At 48.7% G+C, this 15,681-nt stretch overlaps 1 protein-coding gene across 13 annotated transcripts in view; it reads right to left on the bottom strand.

Moving 5' to 3' along the window:
• The window catches only part of KDM2B (lysine demethylase 2B), a 118,658-nt gene that overhangs the window by 14,680 nt on the left and 88,297 nt on the right, over positions 1-15,681 (bottom strand). For all 13 annotated transcript variants that reach the window (XM_070515980.1, XM_044775914.2, XM_070515981.1 and 10 more), the window contains 3 exons: positions 6,359-6,583; positions 1,284-1,427; positions 19-105 (listed from right to left, as the gene is read on the bottom strand). In XM_070515980.1, coding sequence (XP_070372081.1) covers positions 19-105; positions 1,284-1,427; positions 6,359-6,583 — 456 coding nt within the window. The remainder of the gene's footprint in view (positions 1-18; positions 106-1,283; positions 1,428-6,358; positions 6,584-15,681) is intronic.

Here is a 15,681-nt window from a genome sequence, read left to right as displayed (position 1 = left end):
TTGGAGCGCGGCACTCACTTTCCCGGTCTTGCCGGCATGGTTACACTTTGGACACTCCCAGCAGTTTGGAAGCTCATCGTTGACCACGCCCTCTGACTCCTTAATCTGCAGGGACACGCGCCAGTCAGCAAGCAGGGAGGGGGCGGAAGAGGTCACCTCTGCCAGGAACATCAACACCCCCTCCCAAATGCCATTTCCATGCCATCTTTGGCCAAAAGAAAACAAGAGTGGTTAAGACAGGTGGCTCTGAATTCAGGCCAGGGTTCAAATCCTGATTTTCTAGCTCAGTGATCCTGGGCAAGTCGTTCCATCCCCGTGGACCCGTGCCCTTGTCCATGGAATGGAGTCTGCCTATCTCACTGGAGTTCTGCCAGAATTCAACGTGATGACCTAGGCAAAGCAATTAGCTCAGGGCCTGGCATCCAGAAAGGACCCAATAAACTGCACTGAACTGGGTGCAAGGTGTGAGCAAGTAAGGTGTGCTTGCCCCTGCCCTCTTGGAACTTCTGACCTGGGAGAGAGAGAAGTCACCAGGCGATTAAGACATGAAAGTCTGACTTCCAAAGCCAGGGAAAAATCATAGCACTCCCTTCAGAGTGGGAGGTGTGTGTGTAGAGGAGTGAGCATCAGAACAAACCCCCACCACCCCACAGAGCGAAGGGGATACTGCAGAGCTGAAGCACGGTGTGGGGCGGGGCCCACCCTGATCTCTCACAGATGCACACAGGCTGACACCTGGGCTGACAGGGATGCGGCAGGTATGATGACATTCCCTAGGGACAGAAGGTATGTGCCAGGCCAGAGCAGTTTTTTCCTTTCAAAGGTGGAACCTGCTGTCTAAGACAGGCAGGCACAGCATGGCAGTCCCAAAGAGAAGGCAGCCCTGCCTTGGGCACACACAAGAACAGGAATGCAACTACCTGTTGCTACAGGACCTGCCCTCCCTTGGCCCAGGCCTTGTTTTCCCAGGAGCCCCGAGCCAGGAATCCAGTGAAGAGCCCAACCACCCAGTCTCTCCTTCTGGGAACTCTCTGTGGTTCTGCAATTTTGGGAGGTGGGGGGACGTGTGTTCATTCCCTCAAAGACACAGGTGGAAGGTCTGAGCTACTCCAGACTTTTCTTGCCCTTGGCTCATCGTCTGACACACAGAATACTCCAGACTAGGGGGTCCTCCAGGGAAGGAATCCAAGCGCAGCCACCAATCTCCCCCCAGCATCAATACCATCAGAGGCCATGGGTAGGGATGTCAGGCAGCACAGCCAGATCCCTTAGGGGCCACTCACCTTAAGGCATCCAGGGTGGATGATTTCATTGCAGATGGAACACTCCATGAGCATGAGGTTAAACTTGCCTTCTTCCTCTTCCACCGTGTCCTCCTTCCCTGCCTCGCCACATACTAGGCACACGGCGGTGTGGGGCAGCACTGGCTGGGGAGCAGGGAAGAGCAAAGAGAAGTCAGCAGGGGCCAGGAGCTCCGTGGGGAATGGGTCAAAGGCAATGAGCTGCTCTCCTCCAGCCTTCCAGGAGACGGCAAAGAACCAACCCAGGCACTGCCCTTCATTCATTCATATACTTCTCAGGCTACTATCTCCGTGTGCCAAGTACTAGTCTAAGTGCTGGAAATATAGCAATGCATAAGATAGATACAAACCTCTGCCATCGTGAGCTTACATTTTAGTGGAGGCAGACAAAATGAAGAACAATACAACGTATTAGACAGTGAAAAGGGATATGGAGAAAAACAAAGCAAAGAGGGCCAGGGTCAGAGGTGAGGGGTGGAAGGGGGGCTAATTTGAAATGTAGAAGATGGGGACTTCATATTTGAGGAAAGACCCGAAGGAGGTGGGGCGTGAGCTGAGCCCAGACCAGTGTGGGGCTGAGGCTGCATCTCACCAGCGGGTATCAAAGCATAGACTGTGGGCTCCGGGGTCCCCAAGATCTTTACAGGGGAGGTCTGGGAGGTTAAATCTATTTTCAGAATAATTCTGAGACTTCATTTGCCTTTTTCTTTGTGTTAACATTTGGTCTGGTGGGTGAAACCGCTGGGACACGTCAGGGCAGGGGCTCCACAGCACACTGGCAGTCACTGGCCACACACTTATTAAAAAGATTACCAGCTTCATTTAAGAATATCTTTGATGAAGCAGTAAAAATTATTAATTTTATTAAAACTCTGACCCTTGAGTACATGTCCTTTTAATACTCTGTGTGACAAAATAGGAAGTATGTATAAAGTACTTCTGCTATATACCACAGGACGATGGTTATCTAAATGGAAAGCGCTCACGTGACCAAGTAGTGAGCTGAATTGGCCACTTTCTCCATAGAACATCATTTTATTTGAAAGAATGACTGATTAAAGAAAAAAAACTCATGGGTATTTGCATATTTTCTCAAAGACAAAACAAGTGAGCTTGTCAGTTCCAGAAAAATAATTTATGGTATTTGTTACAAATAACAAAATTTGAACTTTCAAACAAAAATCAGAATTTTGGAAAACTTACATTAGCCATCACAAACTGGACAGCTTCCAAGGAATACTGAAAGACTTTTCTGACGAGATTGGTGGAGGTATTAACAAACATGGTGGTTGTTTTTTTTTTACATTGTATAACGCTATGTGCCAATATTTGGAAAATCTGTATAACTCATGAGCCAGTATTTTCCAAATGATGAATGCATGATGTTACAACATCACAGAGGAGCCAATGAGCTATTCCAGGGGCAAGAAAGACTAATGGGTTTTAATGTAACAGGATGCAAAGTCCGTTGATACAGTTTCAGATTCCACATTGCAACTAACCTTTAAGAAACTGCCACCTGTTGAGTTCTGGTGGAGTATCAGAGAAAAATACCCACGGATATCTGAAGAGCCTATTAAAATACTCCTCCCTTTTCCATCTATCTATCTGTGTGAGGCCAGATTTTCCTCATATAGTTCCTCCTAAACAACATACCACAAGAGAATAAGAGAAGCAGCTACGAAAATCTAAGTCTTTTCGAATGAACCAGATAAAAAAGAGATTTACAAAAACATCAACAATGCCATTCTTCCTATTAATCATTTTTGTTTTGGAGGATGTAGTTATTTCTCATAAAACTGTTACTTATGCTAACATGTAGTGGGTTTCCTGTTATTTTTAAATGCATTAAAAATATTTTTTAAATTTCTGTTTTAATTTTGAATACAGTAATATTAATAAATAACCCACACAGGGGCCGGCCCCATGGCTGAGTGGTTAAGTTTGCACGCTCTGCTTCAGCAGCCCAGGGTTTCACCAGTTCGAATCCTGGGCGTGGACAGAGCCCCGCTCATCAGGCCATGCTGAGGTGGCATCCCACATGCCACAGCCAGAAATACACAACTATGTACCAGGGGGCATTGGGAGAAAAAAGAAAAATAAAATCTTTAAAAAATAAATAAATAAAAATAACCAACATAGACAAAAGCTCTTTGAGGTCCTCCTGATTTTTAAGACGGTACTGAGATCACAGTTTAGAACTGATGGCCTAGGCCATACACTCCTTGAGGACGGGCCAGGCCACCTGGGGCAGGGGAGCACGGGGAGACTGAAGCTGGGGGTGCTGGGTGGGGAACACCCAGAGGCAAGAAGACGGTCTGTGACGGGGAGTGGTGGGTGGGCAGGGGTCGGAGACTGACTGAAACAGGTGAGGAGAGGCAGAAGCAGAGGTGAAGCTACTGCAGGGGAAACCGAGGTCTCGGCTAGCAGGCAGATGGCGCTGGACAGTGGGAAGGGATAAAGTCTGGGAAGGAAGCCTCTTGGAGAGGGGCAGAGGGAAGGCTGGTTATGAGAAGAGGGAGACCCCAGCACATCAAGAGATAAGGGCCTGGAAAAGGAATAGAGGTGGGCCTGCATGTGTCAGGTGGATAAAATGTGGCAGGAAGTGCCCTAACAAAGTGGAAAGGCCAGCAGAGGAGTAAGGAACCAAGGGTCAGGCCAAGTCTGCATTTGCCATCAGGTCCAGAAGCCATGTCAAGTTGGAGAGAGGAGACATACGAAAGTGAGGTTCCCTTTGACCAACACTCACTGTGCCAGGCACCGGCCTAGGCACCAGAGATGCAAAGAACAGGGGACAGCAGAGACAGGTTTCCGATAACTGGGCCTGAGACACTAGGGAAGATAGAGGGGCTGGAAGAGAACATAAAGCTAAAGAGGAGACAGTTCTGGGTTACTGAAAAATGCCACGTTTTAGGTGACACTGTTCTCAAAATCAACAGTCCCTATAGACGACCTCTCTTAAATCCTGACAAAATGCAATGGGTCACCCAGACCCTCGCTCCAGAAAAATGCACATCAACACATGCGCACAGAGAAAACTCTGTATTTAATTTCAAGGGGGCTTTCAAATTCCCTGAAATCTATTCAAATGACCTGGGGTACAAGTAACAACTAAAAACACAAGCAGTGAAACTCACAAACTTCTGCACAGTAAAGGAAACAGAGTAAAAAGGCAACCTACAGAATGGGAGAAAATATGTACAGGCCATATATCTGATAAGGGGTTAATTATCCAGAACATATGAAGAACTCCTACAGCTCAACAACAAAAATGCAAACAACCCAATTAAGAAATGGGCAAATGACGTCAAGAGACATTTCTCCAAGGAAGACATACAAATGGCCAACAAACATATGAAAAGATGTTGAACATCATTAATGTCAGCCAGATGTAAATCAAAATCATAAGGAGCTATCACTTCACACCCATTCGGATGGCCAATATCAAAAAACAGAAAATAACAAGTGTTGGCAAGGGTGTGGAGAAACTGGAATCCTTGTGCACCGTGGGTGGGAATGTAAAATGGAGCATCCTCTGTGGAAAATAGTATGAAGGTTCCTCAAACAAGTAAAAAGAACTACCATGTGATCCAGCAATCCAACTCCTGAGTATAAACACAAAAGAATTCAAAACAGTGTCTCAAAGAGATATTGGGCACACTCATGTTCACTGCAGCATTATTCACAATAGTCAAGAGGTGGAAGCAACTTAAATGTCCGTTAACAGATGAACTGATAAAGAAAATGCAGTATTTTACATACAATGGAATATTATTCAGCCCTTAAAAAGAAGGAAATCCTGTCACCTGCTACAACATGGATGAACCTTGAGAACATCATGCTAAGTGAAATAAGCCAGTCACAGAAGGAGAAATACTGCATGATTCCACTCATATAAGGCATCTAAAAGAGTCACACTTAGAAACAGAGAGTGCAGTAGAAAGGTGCTGACAGGGGCTGGGGGGAGGGGAAGAGGAGCTGCTGTTCACTGGATATAGAGTTTCCACTTGGCAAGATGAAGAAGTTCTAGAGATCGGTTTGCACGACAACGAGCATATAGGTAGTACTACCGTACTGCACACTTAAAAACGGCTACGACGGTAAATTCTATGTTACGTGTTTCTGACCACAATTAGAAAAAAAAAGGAAAAACAAAAACACCAGCAGTGTCTGCGTGGAGGGAGAGGCGGAAGGTGCCCCTGGGCTTGGAGGGGCAGCAGCGGCCAGGGAGAGTCTCACCCAACGCCAGGCTGGGCCTGCGGGGAAGCTCATCCCGGGTCAAGGGTCTGTCCCTCCTGCAGTGGCTACTTTCCCATGGGAGAACGGAGATCACTATTCCCACAGGGAGGACCCTGGGGCTCCTGTGAGCAGTGCCTTAGGGAAGGCAGAGTGGGTGTGTGTGTGCAGGGGGAAGCACAGGCAGATGCCGGGACCATGCCAAGTCGCCCGTCTGCATCCACTGCCGGTCCTGGGGCAAAGCCAGATATAAGGCTGTCTGCAGGGGTTGGCCAGCCTCTCCACGAGCCCAGCTCCTGGGCTCCATAAATCAGTCCTCCTTATCTGGGGCAGTCCCCTCAGGAGGGCTACTGACCTTCCACCCAGACCTCTGACTTTGAAGGCAGGACAGGAAGGAAGGGAGGGCCTAGAACCGTCATGAACTGGACCATAAATGTTGGCAACGGGGTCACAGACAGGACAAGCTGCCCTAACATCTTTAATGGCAGAGACTTCAAAGTACTCGGTCATCTAGGGAAGGAAGGAGTTCTAAGACCATCAGATTATCAAGAAAAAGGAGCCTGAGCACATGGCAGGACTGCCCCAGGACGTGCAACGTGGAATATGAAAACAGTACGAGTCCGAGCCCCCTTTCTGGGCAGACCAACAAGCAGATGAACAAACCAGCCTGGTGCAGAGGAAGGCGGGGTCTGGATTCAGGGGAGGGCCAGGGTCTGGGAGGAAGGAAGGGCTGCCACCTCCACTCCCGGGGGTGTAGAAGCGTGGGACCCTGCCGCATGCGGCACCCTTCTCAGGAAGGGGTGCCCCTCCGCTGCACTCACCGCGATGCACTGCCGCATAATGCAGCTCTGCTTCATCCGCCCGGGGCCCCCGAACTTCTTCATGTCCTTGCAGAAGTGGCACTCTCCGCACTCCGTCCGCAGGCAGGCCTCGCACTTGCGGCATCGCGTCCGGCGCCGGCGAGCTCCCGCCGTCGTCCGGTTGGCGGCCAACTTCACCGCGGAGGCCGGGCCCAGCTTCCCCTTGGGCCGACCTACCGCCCGGTTCTGCAGGAGAACACACAGGACGGTGAAATGGGAGGCTGCAGGGCTGGCCATACCCCAGGAGAGGGTGTTAGGGGTTGAACTGTGCCCCTCAAAAAGATATGTTGAAGTCCTAACCCCAGTACTTCAGAATGTGACCCCATTTGGAAATAGGGTCTTTATAGAAGTAACCAAATTAAAATAAGGTCATTAGGGGTAGGCCCTAATCCAATATGACTGGAGTTCTTATGAAAGGGGGAAATTTGGACACAGGCACAGAGGGATGGAATGTGAAGACACAGGGAGAGGATGGCCATGAGACTGGAGTGATGCATTCTACAAGCCAAGAAATGCCAAGGAAGTTAGCAAACACCAGAAGCTGGAAGAGGCAAGGCAGACTCCTTCCCTAGAGACTTCAGAGGATGCAGGGCCCCGCTGATGCCTTGATTTCAGACTGGTGGCCTCCAGAACTACGAGAGAACACGTTTCTGCTGTTTTAAGCCAGCCAGTTTGTGGTACTTCATTATGGCAGCCCAGGAAACCGACACAGAGGCACCTCTGCTCCTGATGGCAGCATGCTCTGGCTCAAGACCCCTCCGTGGCCCCCACACCTCAGGCCAGGCTCTGCTACCTGTGCTTCCCTGGAGAGGACCCAGTTGACACACTGCTTTCTTCCGGCAGCCCTCCCTGACCACCGTGCACTGGGTTAGGGGTGCCTCTTGTGGGCCCCCATCACAGCACTTATCACAACTGTCAGTTCTCCCGTGGCTCTTCCCTTTAACAGGGAGCTCAGGAAGGCAGTTATCAAGGGTGTCTTGTCACCACTGCCTCTCAACAAGGCGGCTGGCACATAGCATGTGTTCAATAAACCAAACAAACCCCAAGAGATGAGACAGTAACCTTAAGGAAACTTGACTTCTGAAACCTTCTCTAAATGGGATCCAAAAGCTTCTTTCTTTGTGACTCAAAGGAAAACAGAGATAGGCAGGTGAACAGAAAGTGATGCTAAATGCCAAACAGAGGATGCCAACAACAGGTCCTGCCCTGAGGTTCTTACATCCTGGCCACCAGCTCCAGAGCCTCTTGCAAACAAGGATCTGTGGTGGAGCTCCTGGACCAGCTGTTGAGGATGCTGCCAGGGTCCCACATGCACCGGGGATCTGAAGTGGGAAGGACCAGGATGGTCGAGTGTGTCTTGTCTGAAGCACCTTTATGAGCAGCACGAGTCTGCTGAGAAATGGTTTGTTCATCTGTCAGGGAGACACACTACTCCCCTCAAAACTATCTGAGCTAATTGGCATCTAACGCTTAAAGCCCTTCTCAGCCAGTTCAACAACCTTCAGTCTAGGTCCAGCCTTTTAATTTTAGTTGCTTGTCAGACTCAGATCCCTAAACAAAATCCCAATCCTCTTGTTAGCTCCTGGGCCCAGACGTGTGGTTACTATGTACCGTAACAGTGAGGAGGGCCCTCCTGCCAGGAGGGCAACACCACAGGGGCTGCCGAGAAACTTATAACCACATCAGGAAGAAAAACAGTCCACCTTTTCCCGTGAATAAAGCCTCATCGTCATCCATTTTCTTCTGCAGTGCAGTGGGCCCTGCGGAAAAATCTCACAGACCCTGTCCCACACACACCTTTTGAAACTGACCCCTAAGTGGATCCTTCCCTCAGATTTATTTTCCCGACAGCCTGCAGCATTCAAGGAAACTGCAAAGTCTCTGGCGGCTGAGGTGCCCACCTCAGGAAGCTGGGCTGCCCTGGACCTTTATCCCGCTCAACTTGCTCTGCCCTCCAAGGAGGAGAGGGAGACGCGAGAGCCGGCTTCACTGGTCCATCTGTCCTCACCTCCCCCTGCCCTGACCCCATCGCTCCCACAAAGCCACTCCAGACTCACTCAGTCATGCCCACCCTCACCTCTGGGGCAGGCCAGCCCACGGCCTTGTCACCAGGGAGGGCCCCGTGGGCAGGCCTACACACCAACCAGCTGCCTGGGGGAAGGGGCTGCTCCAACACCAGTTATTCTTCCTTCAAGCAGTGAAGGGTCTCACAGCCCTCCTCATACCAGTCCTTATACAACAGTGAGGTCTGGGGTGCCCCTTGTCATGCAGCAATAACACCTTAAGCGTGATAAATCAGCCCACACATCATGTACGTCAGTTCAGGCCAGGTCTTGCTGCCAGATGAGTAATGAAAAAAAAAGAGAACAGTTTTCAGAGCCTTTGGATTTGAGAATGGCACATAAGGGACCGCTGGACTTGAAAACTCAGCAGCTGACCAAAGAGCAGCAAGGAGAGCCGGGTGGAGGCAACAACGACGAGGACGGTGACAGCAGTGAAGGTGGCTATTCGCTCAGTGCCTGCTGTTGTACTCATCATTTTACATTACATTACCTATTTTCCCAGTAATAACCCTAAGAGAGACATCACTTTTCAGATGAGGAAAGTGGAGCCAGAGGTTGAATGACTGGCCCAAGGTCAAGAAGGCGGCAGAGGATGTGCACACCCCCAAAGGGCATTCTGAACACTGTGAACCACAGTGATGTGCGGACAAGGAGGGCAAGAGTCCCTGAGAGTCCACAGAACTGACCCCACGCCCTGGGACGGTTCACAGCCAGGGCCTCGACACCCTGTGTGACGGGTGCCAACAGGAGGGGCAGAGAAGCACACCTACTTCCAGACAAATGGAAATCAGGAAGGTTTCTGCCTCTCTTCACAGCCCGAAGACTTTCTGATAAAGACCACATGTCCTATTACCGATTCACTCCGCAAACCCCTGAAACATGGGCAACAAGGCTGGCGCTTCAAAGCCTCGAGTCAGGTAAAGAGAGAGCAGCGCACGGTCCAGCCTCCAAGGACAAAAGCAGAGGTGAAGGGCTCACACTCTGACCCTGGAGCAGGAGACTCCAAGGACTAGCTTCTTTGGTGAAAGACTGAAAAGAAAATTCCAGGAGTCCAAACACAGCTCTTCCCTCCCCCTCAGGAACGTCAGGTATAAACAGCCACTGGGCACCTCTGGACTTGTTGGCCATGAGGATAGTGTCTCTCAGAAGGAAAAACGGTGGGCCGATCCAGCCAGGGTCACAAAGCTTGTATGTGACTGTGGAACAAGCCCACGTCCCTGTGCTTTCCAAAACGCACTCCCAACCTATGGAAAAAAAGAAATCTGCCTGGATCTCAATGGCAGCTAAGACATCCTGGAAAAATGACAGAGCAAATGACAGACAGCGCCTCAAAAGAAGAGGTGTAAGGAGCTGCTGTTTCCGAAGACCTTGATTCAGGCCCTCTCCAGCCAGCTGCCAAATCCAGCTAGGAAAGCTGCCACCGCCTGCAGCTTCACGAGCCAGCATTTGTAGAAGTGGGCACAAGCTGGCTTGTCAGGAGTCAACTGAGCAACACCTGAAATGCAGGATCCTAATAAAGACCGCTGAGAAAATCAACAGGTAAGAAAGACATCAGAGAGTCTCTACTAGGGAAGGTGAACAAGCCTCTCAATTTGGCAAGAAAATTCTGTCCTAATCTCTTTTGGGTGACATCTAAAAGTTTACAAACCAATACTAGATTTTACTCCATCCTACCCTTGCCTCTATTTGTTTAAGTAACCAAGAACGCCTCTTAGTTAATTTCAGCATGAAATGTTCTCAGCAAAAGGCAGTGAGGGCATCCAACTTCTGCTTAGAACTGCAGGCCACCTGTTGATTTCTCAGTCCCGGATCCATATCCTCAGCTCTATCTGGTTAGGAAAAGCTAGAGTTCATATGCCCACACACCCAAATCTTAGTATTCCAACATCCTTTTTCCATCAGCAACTCATAAGTAATATGCTTACAAGAAATACTATTAAGGTAGTTCTCTCATTCATTCATTCCACAAATACTGAGTACCTCCTATCAGATCCTCCTCTCCAGAATATTCATGGGCAGAAACTCTTCAATCCCTCATCTCTAAAATACTTGGATAAACCTAAATTACTGGAAAGACATCCCATGTTCATGAATTGAAAAGACTTAATATCGTTAAGATGGCAATACTCCCCAAAGTGATCTATACAGATTCACTGCAATCGCTACTGAAATCCCAGCTGGCTTTTTTGCAGAAACTGACAAGCTGATCCTAAAATTCAAGTGAAAATGCAAGGGACCTGGAATAGCCAAAATAATCTTGAAAATGAAGAACAAAGTGGGAGCACTCACACCTCCTGATTTTTCAAAACTTACAACAAAGCTGAAATAAACAAGACAGTGTGGTCCTGGCATAAGGACAGACAAATAGATCAATGGAATAGAATTGATAGTTCAGAAATAAACCCTCACAATATTTATGATCAACTGATTTTTGACAAGGGTCAACACAATTCAGTGAAGGAATGAACAGTCTTTTCAGCAAATGGTGTGGGGACAAATGGATAGCCACATGCAAAAGAATGAAGTTGGACCTCTACCTCACAGTATAAACAAAAATTAACTCAAAAATGGATCAAAGACCTAAATGTAAGAGCTAAAACTATGAAACTCTTAGAAGAAAACTTAAGAGTTATCATGACCTTGGATCAGGCAATGGTTTCTGGGATTTGACACCAAAAACACAGACTATAAAAGAAAAAAAGATAAGCTGGACTTCAAAATTAAAACTTTTTGTGCTTAAAAGGGCACTACCAAGTGTAAACGACCACAGAATGGGAGAAAATATTTACAAATCATACATCTGGTAAGCGTCTAGTATCCAGAATATATAAAGAACTCTAACAACTCAACAATAAAAAGACAAGTATTCCCAATTTTAGAATGGGTAAAGGATTTAAACAAATATTTCTCCAAAAAAGCTATACAAGTGGGCAATAAGCACATGAAAAGATGCTCATTACCACTAGCCAATCAAGTATATGATCCACACTGGAGACTCATTCATTAACTCTCTCACCCACATACCCACCCCAGTGTTTTCTGGCTGTGAATTATGTACCAGATTCAATGCTAGGTGCAGGGACTACACCTCTGTTGTCTGTGTTCCCTATGCTCAAAGGCACTAGTCTGGGGGGAGAAAGACATGTAACCACATAAATGCAATGCAATGTGATGATGATAATATTTATTGAAGTAACCACTCTCTTCAATACCTTTATCAATAATCTGTGAGGTACGACTTATTATTATCTCCATTTAGAAAGGAGGAAACTGAGGCACAGCACAGTTAGCTGCCCAGTGTCATACTGTCAGTAAACAAGAAGCTGAGATATGACCCCAGGCGGCGGCTCTAAAGCCTGAACCCTGACATGCTGACCCAGAAGAAATGCATCTCACTGGGAAGGGAGGTTAGGAAAAGTGTCACAGACACAGGAGGTGGTGACTCAGGTGAGTCTTAGAGGGAGAATGGGACTCTGTAGGCCAAGGGTAGGGGTGGGGTTAGGGAGTGGATATTTTAAGCAGAAGGAAGAGTAAGATACAGATGTGAAACTACACGACACATTCAAGGAATAGCTTGATATGGCTGCTGGAATACAGCCCTGAGGTGGCAGAAGCCCAATTCTGTAGAGCCCCATACACCACATTAGGGAAATGGTGGCCCTAAGAGTAGTTCAAGGACTTCACATGCAGGAGCAACATGATTGTATTCCGGCAACCGTGTGGAGAGTGAATATTTTTAGGGCAACGGGCAAGATGAAAGGCAGGGAGATGAGTTGAAAATACTTCAGTAGTCCAGGCTCAAGATTATGAAGGCAGAAGCAGAGGCCGCAGACGAGGAGATGATTCAGGCTGTTTCAGAAGCAGCCCTGGGTTTCAACAACCCAAGAGGTTGACTAACATGGGGTACACAGGCAGGAAGAGTCCTAAGAGACTCAGAAGCTTCTGGCTTGACCAACAGAACAAGGGACTTAGGAGAGGGCAGAGAACAGCGACTCCACCACAGACACGTGGCAACTGAGGGACCCAGGGCACATCCAAGGAAGGCGGAGCAGGCAGGAGGGATGGGAGCTGAGATACACAACAGGGAATCAGCGCCACAGCGTTAAACTAGTTAAATCCGCGAGGTTGCCCAGGGAGAACAGGGAGAGGGGAAAGAGGGCCCTGGACAGCGCCTTCAGGACTAAAAACATTTGAGGGCCAGGCAAGAATGAGCAACCTGAAGAGCCACTGCCAGAAAGGCAGGAAGAGCAGCAGGAGGTTGTGGCATCTCGAGCCAAGGAAGAGTTTCAAGAAGGGAGCAGGCTGGAGTTTCAACTGTCAAGAGGAGTCAGTGAGAAAAACAGTAGAACGTGGCTGTGTGTTTTTACTATCAAGATAGTTCAATGTTTCCCACCAAATTACCATAACAGCAGTACAGTGACACTTAGCCCAAGGGGTAGCTATGGCCCCCCAAACAGCATGGAATTCCTTGTCATGCTAATGTTGCATCCTACTGCATACCATAGATTTATTTCAGTATTATGTCTGTTTCCAAATCTTCCGGCATAATGGACAGCCAAAGAAAAGCTGGATTTTAGCAGCATCACGGGCCCCTTAGCACACACCTGTAGAATCCAGGGAGGGCTTCCGTTTGTTTATATAGTGACGGTAAAGAGCAAGGGAATAAAAACACACAGAAACCCAGTGGGTGGGAAGACCTCTGGAGAATCTGAGGAAGGCTAAGGACCTTTTTCCCCAGAAAAATGCACAGGCATAAAATCACAAAACTTTTGCATATAATTTCTGGAAGGTTCAGGGAACCATCTTAAAATTTCACTGTGTAAGAAGCTATAATGAGTAACACAGTGGTTAGGGCTGCATAAATTTCCAAAAGATTTTCTTCTTCATAATTTCCTAAATATTACTATTTTTATTATTTTAAATAAGCAACAATCATTTTTATAGGAAAAAAGAAATAAATGTATTTTCACTTCAGGGGTTAAAAGAAACAAGATAGGGGTCGCCTGGTGGCATAGCAGTTAAGTTCGCACATTCTGCTTCAGCAGCCCAGGGTTCACCGGTTCGGATCGCGGGTGTGGACATGACACCGCTTGGCACGCCATGCTGTGGTAGGTGTCCCACATATAAAGCAGAGGAAGATGGGCACAGATGTTAGCTCAGGGCCAGTCTTCCTCAGCAAAAAGAGGAGGATTGGCGGCAGATGTTAGCTCAGGGCTAATCTTCCTCAAAACAAACAAACAAACAAGATGGAACAAGAATTCTTCTCACCTAACAGCCCTTCTTTAAGGGGCATCTCCACAAACTCAAAAGCAGAGCTGAAGAATTTTCTGACACATTCTGCACTGGAGAAGCAAATGAAGTCCATAGGAGAAGTCCCAGCTAAGGGTGGGCATTGGCACAGGGCGTGCAAGGGGTCTCCTCCTACCCACCGTCACCCCCTTGCTCCAGTCCCATAGGCTGCAACATCGGGAGCAGGGGAAACCCTGGCTGCTGTGGAAAGGTATGGGGCAGACAGGCCAGCCCAGAAGAACAGGCCGAAGGAAGCCCAATGCTGCCCAGGACTGGACACCAGCCTCGAGTGGGGATGGGAGAAGAGCACAGACTTTTAAGGTGGAGCAGGAAAATTCTGATGAGGGGTGGGAGTGAGGGGCTGGGCAACAGTGACTTCCCAGCGGCTGCCGCGGGTCTTTTCGTGCAGCAGGTGGGCGAGTATACCTGCCTGCCCGCACTCCAGGACTTCCACCTGTCCTCCCTCCAAAAGGGCTGCTCCTCTGCTGTCAAACCCATTCCGACAGGGTGGGGTGGAGGCCGCAGGAGTCAGACCTCCTGAGCCCTCCCAGAAGGAGACTTATTTAGAGAAGAGTGGGTTCTAGAGCCTGCAATCTGAAGACTCCAAAGACTTTGGCTCTCATGTGGAAGAAACAAATGCCTTCAAGGTCCTTAGAGAAAGCCACTCTCCTCCGGCCCAAGAAATCCCAGGGCTGAGAAAACCGGTGAGGAGAGGGTGGGGGGAGGCTGGCAGCAGTGAGCCACAGCCTGGAGTGTCCCTAAGAGCAGGTTACTTTCGCTGACAACTGTCTTCTCTGTTGGGACTGTAGGAAAAACCTGCTGCCCACGGATCTGGCTTAGATGTTATCTCCTTCAGTGCACCTGAGTGGAAAAAGTCGTTGTAAAGTGAATATCGCAACCTCAAGAACTTCGGTTGTTAACAACTCCCGAAGTGCCACGACTGGCCGACTGACCAGAGGAGGAGGAAAGAAAATCTGGCTACAGGGAGTACAGGTCCTCTCCTGATGGAAGTGTCTCAGGAGTGGCAGGACCTGAAAGCATGGTTTTAAGCCCAGAGACACCCGAGGTGCTGTCTCCTGCAGTGTCAAAGATTGTATCTACCACAGGCCATAGGGTGTGGCCAAATTAACAAAACAAAACAAAACAGGTAACAGGAACCTCAATCCTGGAATACCAAAGCACAGTCAACGCTGAACACAAGAGTCTCATTAAGGACCAGATGCCACAGAAATGGTAAACTGCTGGCAGGGATCAGACAGACCGAAATGAACAGAAAATTCCAAACCAAGACTTGAAGTGTGAACTAAGCAGCAGTAATTGAGAGCCACTCACCGAAGGTGCTACTGACTCGAGAGAAGTTCCGAGCCCAAACCGCCTGGGTTGTCTCTGGCTGAATCCAAGCCCTAAAACCATGAGATTCAGGAACACCTCACAAGGTCTACGTGGCTGAGAAACGTCCAGCAAAACTGAGAAGACAACACAACTTAACTTTGTCAAATGAAACCACGGAATAAAACGTCAGCTCCGACTTCAGTGCGGCAGAGGTGGCGCTTCCTCAATCCCACCTAGGGGCGGGAGACAGACGCGTCCACAGCTCGGCCTGCACGTTCCCCAGCCTCCTTATTGCACCTAGGAGACGCGCCCCGGACTGGAAGCAAGCATCTCACTCGCCAGCCCCATGCCCACAGCATAACTCAGCCCGTCCACCGCTTAATTCCCCGGGCGACTCCATCCAGCCCGCGTCCTGGTGCAAATACCGTGCCGATTATACTTCGTAAAACCTCAACTTTCTTCCCCCGCTTCCTAGACACGAAGCTTCCCGGAGCAAATTCGTGCCGTAAACACACCCAGGGCTTTGTTTTATACACGCATCTCTCCCCCCGGTCCCAGGAGAGCTTGCTTTCCCTTCTAAATCCGACCGCGGCCACACGC

Source organism: Equus asinus, chromosome 8 (genome assembly GCF_041296235.1).
Source record: "Equus asinus isolate D_3611 breed Donkey chromosome 8, EquAss-T2T_v2, whole genome shotgun sequence".
Taxonomy (NCBI): Eukaryota; Metazoa; Chordata; class Mammalia; order Perissodactyla; family Equidae; genus Equus; species Equus asinus.
The sequence above is the reverse complement of the archived record's forward strand: the minus strand, read 5'-3'. Positions and strand labels throughout refer to the sequence as shown.